General features: G+C 40.1%; 1 protein-coding gene across 2 annotated transcripts in view; it reads right to left on the reverse strand.

Moving 5' to 3' along the window:
* Window positions 1–346: 346 nt before the first annotated feature.
* Window positions 347–12,401, reverse strand: part of S1PR2 (sphingosine-1-phosphate receptor 2) — a 103,202-nt gene continuing 91,147 nt past the window's right edge. For both annotated transcript variants that reach the window (XM_073622549.1, XM_073622547.1), the window contains one exon: window positions 347–11,575. In XM_073622549.1, coding sequence (XP_073478650.1) covers window positions 10,423–11,511 — 1,089 coding nt within the window. In that variant the 5' untranslated portion in view covers window positions 11,512–11,575 and the 3' untranslated portion in view covers window positions 347–10,422. The remainder of the gene's footprint in view (window positions 11,576–12,401) is intronic.

The following is a 12,401-nucleotide window of genomic DNA, read 5'->3' on the forward strand; positions in this document are numbered from 1 at the left end:
CTCTTTTTTTGTTTATAGCGCAAAAAATAAAAACCGCAGACGCGATCAAATACCACCAAAAGAAAGCTCTATTTGTGGGAAAAAAAGGACGTCAATTTTGTTTGTTGTAAAACTACGCAGTGCCGAATCCCAAAAAGTGCTCTGGTCAGGAAGGGGGTAAAATCTCCTGGGGCTGAAGCGGTAAAAACGATACCCAAAGCCCTGTCTTACAATGGATACCTTTTCCTTTCTTATTTGGATCCCAGTATTTCATGTACGGTATGTACCTCCCTCCCATTCTGTTTAACCAATATGGTTAGAATCTGTGCCCCAAAAAAGTAACCTTTGAAGCAAAGACATGCAAACATTTTGTACAAAAAAGCACAATGTTTAATATACATTTCCAGAGAGTTTAATATACATATGAAATACTGTAACAAACATTTTAGCAAAATTGCACCATGAGAAAGAAATTACATTTATACAATAAAAACATGTAGTGTACATAAATGAAGAATTTTACACACATTTAAAGAACAAAGGGAAAAGTTTTCTGAAACTTGTCACACGGTCACTCTTTGATAACTTGGTGCACGGAGCAAAGCTCTCATTGCGGAATGCATTTCCCATAGAAACCAGCAAGAATCCATCTTTTTTCAGGTCTGACGTCAGTAAAGTAAATTCTGATTGGTTGCTATGAGTTGTTGCACATTGCTCCTAGCACTTTGCTTCCTACATTGTTTACTGAATAAGCCAAATACGTTTTAACAATTGTTAGTCAAGAGGCCCTATGGGTAATAATAAGTCTCAGATGGAAAAGAGAAAATTGATGGCATAGCCCATATCAGCCAGTTAGAACTGAACTCCAGGATTTAAAAAAAACACCCTTGTGGTGGACCCCCCTGCATGACAAGGGTTAACTGCTCATTAAAGGGGAACTAAAGTCTCAAAGCCTGTGAGCAGGCAGGCTCTTTGTTGCAGAAGAGACCTACAGTACCTGTAATACCTACCTTAGTCCTCACACCAGCAAGCTTCCACCACGCTGTATGACCGTTCCCCTCTAAGCCTTTTTTCTTTGGCCCAAGGTCGCACGCTGACCTCATCACATACGGTGCAGGACCAGCAGCCCTGCATTGTATGTGAGAATAGTAAGGGTAGCCCACAATCGGGAGTGTCAATGAGAAGAGGAGAGCGTAGGAAGCCTGCCAAAGCAAGGAATAGGGTGATTACAACTAATTCCTTTGCCTTTGCACTTAGGCCTCATTCACACTGGATCTAAAAAAACTGCAAATGTATGTGTTTAATTTGAAAAGGTCGGCAACCGGTTATTCAAAGCTTTAAAATCTTCTTTACTGTATACTCATTAGGAGTAAGGATCCAACACAAAGAGAATGCTGATACGTTTAAGCCTTTATGGGCCCATTAAGCCGTGAGGGCTGAAACGCATTAGAATTTTTTTTGGTGTTGGATCCATACTCCTAATTGGTATACATTAAAGAAGATTTTAAACACCCAGTTGCCAACTTTTTTTTTTAATTGGGTGTCTGATTGAGCAGCTTGTGCAGCTGTGGAATTCCCTACACCTCATATCGAGTTTAAGGGTAGCAGCACCATATCTCTCCATTATAGAATATATGTGTTTTTAGGACCTTTCTAATAAATGCATATCTAGTAAATGTATAAAATGACTTAATGGTATAATTAAGTGTGTTTAGGTATGTTCAGTTTAGATGGATAGGATCCTGTGCATCCAAGGGCAGATTAGATGCAGCTAAACACATGTAAACGTATATAAATGCATATAAAGGAAAGTACATTTAAACGCAGGAAGCTAGTGTGAATGTAGCCTTAACAAGCAGTCAACCCTTGCAGTGAAGTTGTCACCATTGCAAAAGTATTTTTTTTAATTCCCATTGTTCAGCATTAAAGTCCAGCTTAGGTAAAAAAAAAAAATATTGGCTTGTTTTATTTTTGGATAGCATGCAGAATGGTTTGAACTTCTGTCATCTTTTTATTGCTGTCTGTATCTTCATTTAGAAAAATGTATCTTTGTTCTCTATTTGAGGAGTGTCAGACAGAACCTCTGGCCACTTCCTTTCTACTTGAGAAGTGGGAGACAGATAAGGAAGTAAGAGGAGATCCCCACTATGGGGGCACAGGCAGCAATAAAAAAAAACACATCTAGCCGAGTGAGGAGAGGTTAGAACCCATGGCAGGATTTTTGGCAGTCTGTTTGCTCATGAGGGATATTTCCTTCACTAGTGATAGGTGTCAGACAAAACAGGAAGTAAGGGGAAATCCCCCAACATGTCACAGGCAGCAATTAAATATTATTTTCTATCTGAATGAGGAAGGTTTAGACCCTGTGACAGGATTTTTTGCTCTTTCTCCATGTGTTTTGGGAGAACAGCAAGTAAGGGGATATTCCGTTAGCATTAAAAGCCGGCAGGGGCTCTAACCCTTCCCTACATTTCATGTAGCACTAACCTTTTTAGCTGCAAGTTATTAAACCACTGAAATTTTTAGCAATGCTAATCCTATATTTTTTTTTACTTTCAAAATGTAATGTGTGACACACTGAAGGCCTTAAACTGGTCATTCACATTGCTACTTGGTTGCACAATCCCTGTAAGATTTGCCAACAGCTATGTAGAGCAGCCTCTCTCAACCCTTTTACCCTAGGTTAACCCTTGAGGTATATTTCAGGTCTTGAGGAACCCCTGCTAAAACCAATGCATCAGTGGTCAGTGAGAACTATGCCCTATACAATGCTGGTCAGTGGGAAGAATGCCCCTCTTATAGTGGTATCGGGAATACCATCCTTAAGGATAGTCAAAAAGATCATTTTTGTTATGCTATTAACTTTGCAAAGTGGTGTTGGCTCTGGAACCATGCAGGCACCATTACATAGAAGGTTAACCAACCACAGATCAAGGAACCCCTAGCAACTTCTGGAGGAACCCTAAGGTGGCTGGTGTAGAGTGAACTTCTTCTGGAGGAACCCTAATGGCTGGTGTAGAGTGAAGGTCTTCTGGAGGAATGCTAATGGCTGGTGTAGAGTGAAGGTCTTTTTTACTGGATGTAACATCAGTAGATTGTTTAGGTAGGTCCTCACACTTCATAATTGTTGGCAAATCTAAAGATTATACAACTGAATTGTCTGGGTACTTTTAGATCTCTTTAATCAAGTAGCCTACCAGTACTAAACCAAACTAGAAAAATCATTACTACATTGTAAATGGTGGCTGTGGGCAATGCCTTCACCCTCCTTGCTTTACACGAAGCTACACATTTTTTAATTGAAAGAAGGGGACATGCATTAGGTGAATAATGTACCCGAAGGACAGCAATTATTTTTAGTACCATTAAAGCAAAAGCAAAAAAAATGGAAATGTTTGTACCGTTCAAAGCGTATTAAAGAGCCTATTAAAATCATATACATGAGATGTATGTATGCACATAGAAAAAAAAGACAACTGCTGAATGAACATGTTAGACAGTTTTTGAAACTGCCATTAAGTCGTGACATGTTATATTATAAATGGAAAGCATCAGCACACAATAACCAGTCAAATTCAATTGACAGCTGTCATTTGGGCTTTATCAAACACTGCTGTAATCAATAGAAACTATACAGATTGCCCTACCATCACTCTAGTGCACTAATAAAATGTTTTATTGGTTGCTCTCCATTTCTGCTCTTTGCATGTTGATCTTTGCCTTACTAGAGTTCTGCCTTCCTGAAACTGACATTTCAGGTGCGTGTGAATGCTCATGGGTTGTATTGCTCACTGCCTTGCTTTTATCCATCAGATACGGAAACTTTTAGATTTCCCAACTGCTGATATTGCACGTGGGAGTCTCATAAGGTGGTTCTGGAAGCTGGAACCTAGAGTATCATAGAGGAATATGGAGCCAGTAGTTAATGTCACATACCAACAGGGCACCCATAAATAAACTTTAAAAGAGCATAACGGTATTACTTAGACTCCTCGTTGTCATAATATCCTTTATTTTCCTCATGACAGAAGTCAAGATATGGAACTCTAAAATCACTGAACAGTTATTGATGAACCTGATTGGTGAGCTGCTTTAGCTTGCCCATTAAAGCAACATGCCTGGCAAATATTCCAGGTCTGCTGTTTTAAGTTAAACTGCAGCTGAAGCCCACCAAATGCTCCCTGATTTTAGGTACATTGAGCTAATCAACACATATTGTATACAGTTCTAGCAGTTTGTATTGCTGCTTTTGGAAAATGTATCTGAGATAGAATTTTAACTCAATACACTTTTATATTATATCTCTCAGCATGGAGCATCTGGTCAACCATGCTGGTTTGGTAGATGCAACCATTACGTCAGGAAAAAAGTGTGATTCTAGTTTATTTGCTATCTCCTTTCTCATGATCCATTCATGTAAAGGTCCCATGCTAGGCATCTTCTTCTGACCACTCCTCTATAGCTTTATGTTTGTTTGCATTGGCTAAAGTTGTGTTTTCCCCACTGAAGTGTATTAGGAGTTGTTCTACGCAAGCTAGAGTAGAGGCAATAGCTGCCTCTGAAAGGAGCAAGCAATCAACATGGAATATTCAGCCTTTCTCAACCTTCTTACCCAAGAGGAACCCTCAAAGTAATTTTCAGGTCTTGGAGAACCCTCTCTAAAATTAATATATCAGGCATCAGTGGGAAACATGCCCCTTACATTGGTTGTCAGTGGGGAAAATGCCACCCTTTCAGACAGCTAAAAAGTCGTCATGCCATTGGCTTTTCCAAGTAGCATTGGCCCCAAAACTTCCTCAGATAGGAGGCTAATCGACCACAGCTCAAAGAGCCTCCAACAACCTATTGTGGAACTCTGACTAAAAATGGCTGGTTTAGTTTAACAGATGATGGGGACAAACTAGATGCCTCATCACCAGTCCCAATCTGAACCATTTCATTCTAATGCTCTTTTACCAAGACTAATAGGTTAATAATCATAAGGCTGATTTAATTTAATCCTATTTTGCTTCCAGGAAAAATGTTTCTTATATTTTTAGAAAGTATGTTTTTTAATCAAGCCACATACTGCCAATTTTTAGTTACCTTAATATCAGTCATTAGTGATCAATAGTTCACAGAGCAGATAAATGGAGGACTCTAGGAAAATTAGATGTAGTGCCCATACTAATCAGATGATTCCATTACTATTAATCTACTCTAAAAACAACAGATGAAATATGGTTGACTGCTAAGGACAACACCTTTTTCTTTCCAGAACAGGTCTGTAAGTTGAAAACGAAAGTTATCTTTCATTACCTGTCAAACGGCATAAAAAATAACTTATGGTGTATGTGAGACTGAAGAATCTGAACACTTTTTGTTGTGGGCTAGTTGGGTCACTGCACACATATCCACATGTTTGTATCAAAGTCAACTGACTAGAGGCTGTCTGGACTTGTCATTGTTGTACTGTCTGGACCTGTCCTTCACTTAAAGGAAGCATTCAAAAATATCAATGTAAATTCTACTTACTTTTCAAATTTGAAACAAATTGCTACCTCTGTAAATATAGGGTCAACACTTTGAAAAAAACTAACTCAATAAATTATGGTAAAGAGTTGATGACTGACATTACTACCCAACAGCTGTCTCAGTTTTGGTGAGATTGGATGTAGCATTTCCTATAGAGCTGGGAACGGGGTTTGGGTGGAACAGAGTTCACTTGATGCAACATGTGAAAATTTCAAGATATATGCACAGGGACTGAAATCCCTGACCAAAAGTAAATAGAAGACCATCAGAACTCAGCGGACAGTCTCCGACTTCCAGGGAGATGTTGGTGCAGCTGATTTGTCTCCTGCAGGTTACTAAACTGGACCTTTCAAGCAGGAAGGGTGTGAAGATAATTGTGATCTATATTGTACATACACTTGTTCTACACTGCTGTTTACCTTTCTACCAAAAAAAATATTTTTTTAGCATAAATGTCATGGGGTGTTTCTCGTTTAAAGCTGAACTCCAGGCAAAAAAAAAATATCACAAATTGAAGCAGTTATGTATTCATTAACCTCTTGAGCTCTGGAAGGTTTTACCCCCTTCCTGACCAGGCCATTTTTAATGATGCGGCACTGCCTTACTTTAACTGACCATTGCGCGGTTGTGCGACACTGTACCCAAGTAAAATGTTTGTCCTTTTTTCGCACAAATAGAGCTTTTTGGTGGTATTTGATTACCTCTGCGGTTTTTATTTTTTTGCGCTATAAACAAAAAAAGACCGACAATTTTGAAAAAAACAAAACATTTTGCTGCTGTCAATCAAATCCAATGACGCGGCCGCCAGGGGGGCGGGGTCGAGTCTGGCATTCGTGTCTGTGGACGCAAATACTGGACTCGGGGGCGCGCCCGCAAGGTAACCCCCTCGGGAGAGCGCTTCTCCTAAGGGGTTATCTGATGCGGGGAGGAGCCATGAGAGCCGCCAGGGGACCCCAGAAGAGGATGTTCGCGGCCACTCTGTGCAAAATGAGCTGCACAGTGGAGGTAAGTATGACATGTTTGTTATTTTTAAAAAATAAAAAACGATCCTTTACAATCACTTTAAGCCAATATGTAATCTTCTACAAATTTTTGTTAAAAAAAAATCCCAATATGCGTACATTGATTGGTTTGCCCAAATGTTATAGTGTTTACAAACTATGGGATATTTTTGCTTTTTTATTTTTATTTTTTTACTAGTAATGGTGGCGATCAGTGACTTTTAGCGGGACTGCGATGTTGCAGCTGACAAATTGGACTCCTAACTGATACTTTTTTGGGGACCAGTGATACTAATACAGTGATCAGTGCTAAAAAAAAATGCACTGTCACTGTACTAATGACACTGGCATGGGTTAACATCAGGGGCAATCAAAGGATTAACTGTGTGCCTAGGTTGTGTTTACACACTGTGGGGGAGGTGCTTTGACTAGGGGAAGGCAAAGATCCATGTTCCTGCTTAGCAGAAACACAGGATTAGTGTCTTCCCTTCTGACAGAACGACAATCTGCCTTGTTTACAATGGCAGATAGTCGCTCTGCCTGTGTACTGTGTAAATGGCTGGTGCGGGCGGACATCGAGCGGGAGTAGGTTGCTGGTGGCATGCGCGCCCCAGGCCCGGAAATGTCAGATCGCTTACTAGATAGGTGATCTGGCACAGAGCGGCCGCCCTGTCGCAGTAAATGTACGTTGGGCAGCCCGCAAGTGGTTAAAGCAACATAAAATGTATTTTTAAATACAACTAATATAAGCATCTGAATCTGTCTTTATATCAGCCTCCCCTGTTTGTCCTCTTGACAAGGAATATGCTGAAGAGAGGAGAGCAGAGGTTAACCTGCTGCTCTTTCGTATCTTACCAACATGGCTGTGTTATCTGGCAGGGCTTTTTGAATCTCAGGACCAGATGGACAGAAATAAAATCCTTCAGAAACTAAAATAGCTTCCTTATATGTATGTCAGCTATGTGCTATCTGCCTGGAGTTCAGCTTTAAATTCCTGGATTGCGTATTATTTCCGCAAGTAAGACAAAGCGCTTTGAGAGGTCTCCTTATTTTCCTTCTTTAAAAACAAGGCTTCAGAGTCAATATCAGTATTCATAATAATTCATGATAATTCTGTTGTTTTAGGCCTGTTGACACTTGGAGGTTTGCAGGTCCACTTCCTGCTGAGACAAAAACATTCCCACAGGAAGTCCAAGCAAGCATGGGTCTGTTTTATGTCTCTCCATAAAAAACAGGCTTACTTTTTTAATTATCATCACAAAACGAAGTGAAAATCATCTGGCTTTAACATTCTCTGCTTTTTAGAGCCCTTACGCTGATGGTTTTTTTCCTTGCCAATGTAAACAATTTTAATACCTTGGTTGGATAACAGTGAACATGCTGAAGTGATCATAAGAAATGAGCTCTTGGAAAAAAAACATTGTGAGAACAGTTTGCCCCGCTATACATAATGTGACATTTTCAAGTGATGGAACATGCTTGATTACTGCAGTTATATTTTACTCCTGGTAAGCATACATTGGTAGATCCCTAGCTGGGGGTTTGTTTGACTGTAATCAGTAGCAAAAAATATTAGAATTATGGTGCCATACATGTTCAAATTCAGTGCAGGAAGAGGTTGATTCTCTGCATATTTGCCCATGTATAGGCTGTCTTGACTTTTAAGGTTTAGATATCTCTTATGCCCCGTACACATGATCAGATTTTCCGACAACAAATGTTGGATGTGAGCTTGTTGGCTGAAAGTCCGACCGTGTGTATGCTCCATCGAACATTTGTTGGCGGACTTTCCGCCAACAAATGTTGGCTAGCAGGTTCTCAAATTTTCCGCCAACAAAACTTTGTTGTCGGAATTTCCGATCGTGTGTACACAAGTCCGACGCACAAAAGTTCACGCATGCTCGGAATCAAGCAGAAGGAGCCGCACTGGCTATTGAACTTCCTTTTTCTCTGCTCGTCGTACGTCTTGTACGTCACCACGTTCCCACGTTCGTAATTGTTGGCCAACATTTATGTGACCGTGTGTATGCAAGACAAGTTTGAGCCAACGGTTTTGTTGGCGGAAAGTGTGTACGGGGCATTAGAATAAAAAATGCAGGGAGGGTAGGTGCAATACCTTCTGAACCGCATTGACATATGTATGCCATGCTGAGACAAAATCTGGATACTCATAAACTGTATGGCTCGGTTCACATATATGCGATTCGGATGAGTTTTGAACCGCATCTGATTTGCATAACATGTGAACCAGACCGGCTTTCAGTGGAGCCGGTTCACATACTGTATGTATATGCAGGCCAGTTGCGGTGCAAATTAATGAAGGGTTCCTGCGCGTTTCTCAGTCTGGTTCAGGTGAGATTTAAGTGTCTAATGAGCACCTGAATCACACCTGAACCGCTGAATGGAAACCGCACTGGACTCTGCACAGAAACCGACTCCGCATATATGTGAACCCAGTCTAAGTGCTAACTGGAAAATACAATACAATTCTGTTTTATAAGGTAAGGTAAGACAGCAAGAGCCTGGGTCAACATGCTTTAGGCTTGTGTCAATAGAAGCAGTTTGAAATGCCTCTGAGATCATTAAAAGTTCATTGACAGGTGCAACTGGCCTACTTATGACCTTCCTCTGACCTGCTTTTCCAAAGGCTTGTATAGGATTACAAATCTAGTTTAAGCAGAAAAAAAGCCTATTAACATAGGCCTCAATAGTTATTTTTGAGAAAGGCACGTTTGGTATTTCAAATGTTAGTTATTGAGACAGGTTGTACACTATGGGATACGTAGCTTCACACCCTAAAAGATTTAAGTATCTCTGTGTTCCTCTGTCAGGATGCTAACATTTTTTAATATCTATTCCCACCTAAAATTTTCTAAGAGATCATGTTTAATGTGACAAACACATTACATTGATGTCTGCCAACAAGTGGTTGGAAGTACTGGTGGGCACAGGGACACAACTGTCCCATCAAAGTTTTTGACTTAACAAACTCTGTTGGCCACAAAGATCATAAGCATTTCCCTTGCACTAGCCATGGACATATAAGAACATACCTGTACAAAGCTTAATGTGCCATACAGTACATGATTCCTAACAAAGCCAGGAAAAAGGTCCTTCCACTTTTTAGAACCGAGTCCATCATTTTGGTGGCATTTTATGTTGGCTCTTGGGATCTGCCCAGCCCTGTCGTAAGTGCAGTAGGTTATCAGCCAGAATCACTGTTCCTATAAATACCCAAAAAGTGCTTCTTGACAAGAACAGCATACAATTGATACCAATTTACTCTCTTATCTTGTGGAAGAAAACAGTACATATTACCTATTGCATTTAAGTGCCAGAAATACTGTTCCGTAGTCTTCTATACAGAGATCAAATGAGAAAACGGTACACTTTAATATTAACAGCTTGTGGGCTTCTGCAATTTTTTGCAACCTTTATAATAACAGGATTGCCTTCCTGTGTGGCACTTTATACTGCAATATATTCGTGATGCTATATGTCTTTTAACTTAGATCTGCATTAATTTAGGGAGTGTTGAGTCCTTTTTTTCTACCACATACAGAATAATTACTTTTATATCCTCTAAATAAAGTGCCTATGGGGACTTCACAATACTTACATAATTTTCACATTAAGCCTCTGTCATACTGGATTGTTCTGTAATCTATACAAAAGTAAACCAGAGTGCTGAACACTTTTGAGAACTTTCCCTTAACAGGACATAGCCCTCAAATCTGGCAGGTAACTGGGTTAAGCCAGAAATATGAGGAAATGTAATTAGACAACATAGAAATACCTTCCTGGCCAACTACTTTCTGATGGGTACCTAAGTCCAGACACCACATTTGTGGTTGTCATCTCATTTCAACCAAACCACCATCAGAATGTTGAGGTGTTTATATTCAGAAACCCCTGAACGGCAACTTTCTCACACAAATGTATTGCAGTCCTTTATAATAGGTGAAGTGGGAAAATAGTGTTTTTGTGTGCAGCGTTCCAGGGAGCTAGAACTACGTATATGTAGCATACACCTGTCGGGAGTCTTTTTTCTGCGCAAACAGCTCCAGCAACAAAGAACCCTCAGAAACTCTCTTCTCATATCTTTGCTCCTTAAGGTGTAAATCATAGGGTTCAGTGCCGAATTCAAGGTGGCCAACCCAAAAAAGTAGTCAGCTTTGTAAAGAATGTTGCAGGATTTCACTTTGCATGACACATCCATGAGGAGAATAGTGAAGGCAGGTAGCCAACAGATAATAAAGACTCCAAGAACTATTGTAACTGTTTTTAGGAGGGCAAGAGTCTGTGGTGCTGCTATCTCAGCATGGCTGGATTTAACCACGCAATATATACGGACATAAAATATAACAATGGATAAAAGTATGGCGGTGAAGATAGTTACTACAAACAGAATGTACTTTTTGGCATATAAAGGAAAAACAAAGGAGCACTCATCCAAGTTTCCAATACAGTTCCAGCCAATAATAGGTAAGCCCCCAATTACCATTGAGATAACCCAGCAAGCTCCAATCAAGAGGATCATCCTACAGTTCCTGTCGCTACTGTAGACCTTGACCTTTGTGATGGCTACATGTCTCTCAATAGCAATGGCCAACAGACTAAAGACAGATGCAGCCAGGGTTGTGAAAGCCGTGCCCTCGCGGATGAACCATGACACAGGAGTCAAGCTGAGGGTCATTCTGCCAGAAAGCAAGATATTGGCAATGTAGGCGCATCCCGTAAGGAGGTCTGAAAATGCCAGATTTCCAATAAAGAAGAACATGGCAGAGTGGAACTTCTTGTTGCGCAATACGGCAATGAGGACAAGAATATTCTCCAGAATAATGATGCAGCAAATGATGATAAATATGATGGAAATTGCTGAACGGGAAGGGTTGTCTTTATGTAGCCCCTTGGTGTAGTTATAATGTTCCAAAATCTTGGATACATTCAAGTACTGTTGATATATGCTCATCTTGGCAGTTGTATTAAGGCTGGTGTATGGAATTACACCCTGCATGGATCAGCGTTGAGCCATAAAAGGAACATTTAGTCCATTCTACGCTGAAAAATTCTTGGAGGGTCTGGAATAAAAAAATATAAAGAAAAAGTGTTAGCAGGGTGACAGAGAAACAATTGCAAACTGGTTATACAGGACTGTAAACTAATGAGAGGAACACTTGCTTTGACTGTTTCTGGTAGTCATTTATAAAATGCCAATTTGTAATGTATTAGTTAGTGTTTGCTATTGTGTCATTGCGTTGCCTTGTCTGACACATGTGCGCTTGATTGTTTGGCCACCATCACCCTGGTGTTCTTTCGACTTGTGGTGTGCTTGGTAGGGCTTGGGGGGGTTGTCTTTCTCTTCCCCCACATGACGTTTAGATTGGGCGGTTTGTCCTCTGACAGGTGCACATATATATGGGGGTCCCTCTTTTTTCCCCGTTTTCTTTTTGACCATGCTCACAGCTGTGAACACCCTGGCTACATGCAATTCCATAATGGGAAATCATGGTCACATTTAGGTAAGTTCTGTTGTTGTATGCAGTTTATTTGCCTTATTGGCATTTTTATCTGTATGCTTTTGTGGTCCTTTACTTCTTTTTACTTTTTTATATTTATACTCCTTTTTTTTCTTGGGGGCTCCTACTGGTGTGTTATGCTTAGGCCTCCCCTTCACTTTCTGGGGGTTCTTTTTAGTGCATTGCTTTTTGACCCCTCTTTTTGAGGAGCTCACCTATATCTTTTACTTATTTGCCCCACTTTTGGGCTCCACTCGCCCACTTTCACCATTAGCAAAAAAAAAAAAAATTCATATCAGCTCACCTTTTTAGACATTTTATTAGCTTTATCTTATATTTTTCTTTCAGTCTTCCCTCTTATGATTGAAACTTTGGCTCTCTCTATCAC

Source organism: Aquarana catesbeiana, linkage group LG03 (assembly GCF_042186555.1).
Source record: "Aquarana catesbeiana isolate 2022-GZ linkage group LG03, ASM4218655v1, whole genome shotgun sequence".
NCBI classification, from domain to species: domain Eukaryota; kingdom Metazoa; phylum Chordata; class Amphibia; order Anura; family Ranidae; genus Aquarana; species Aquarana catesbeiana.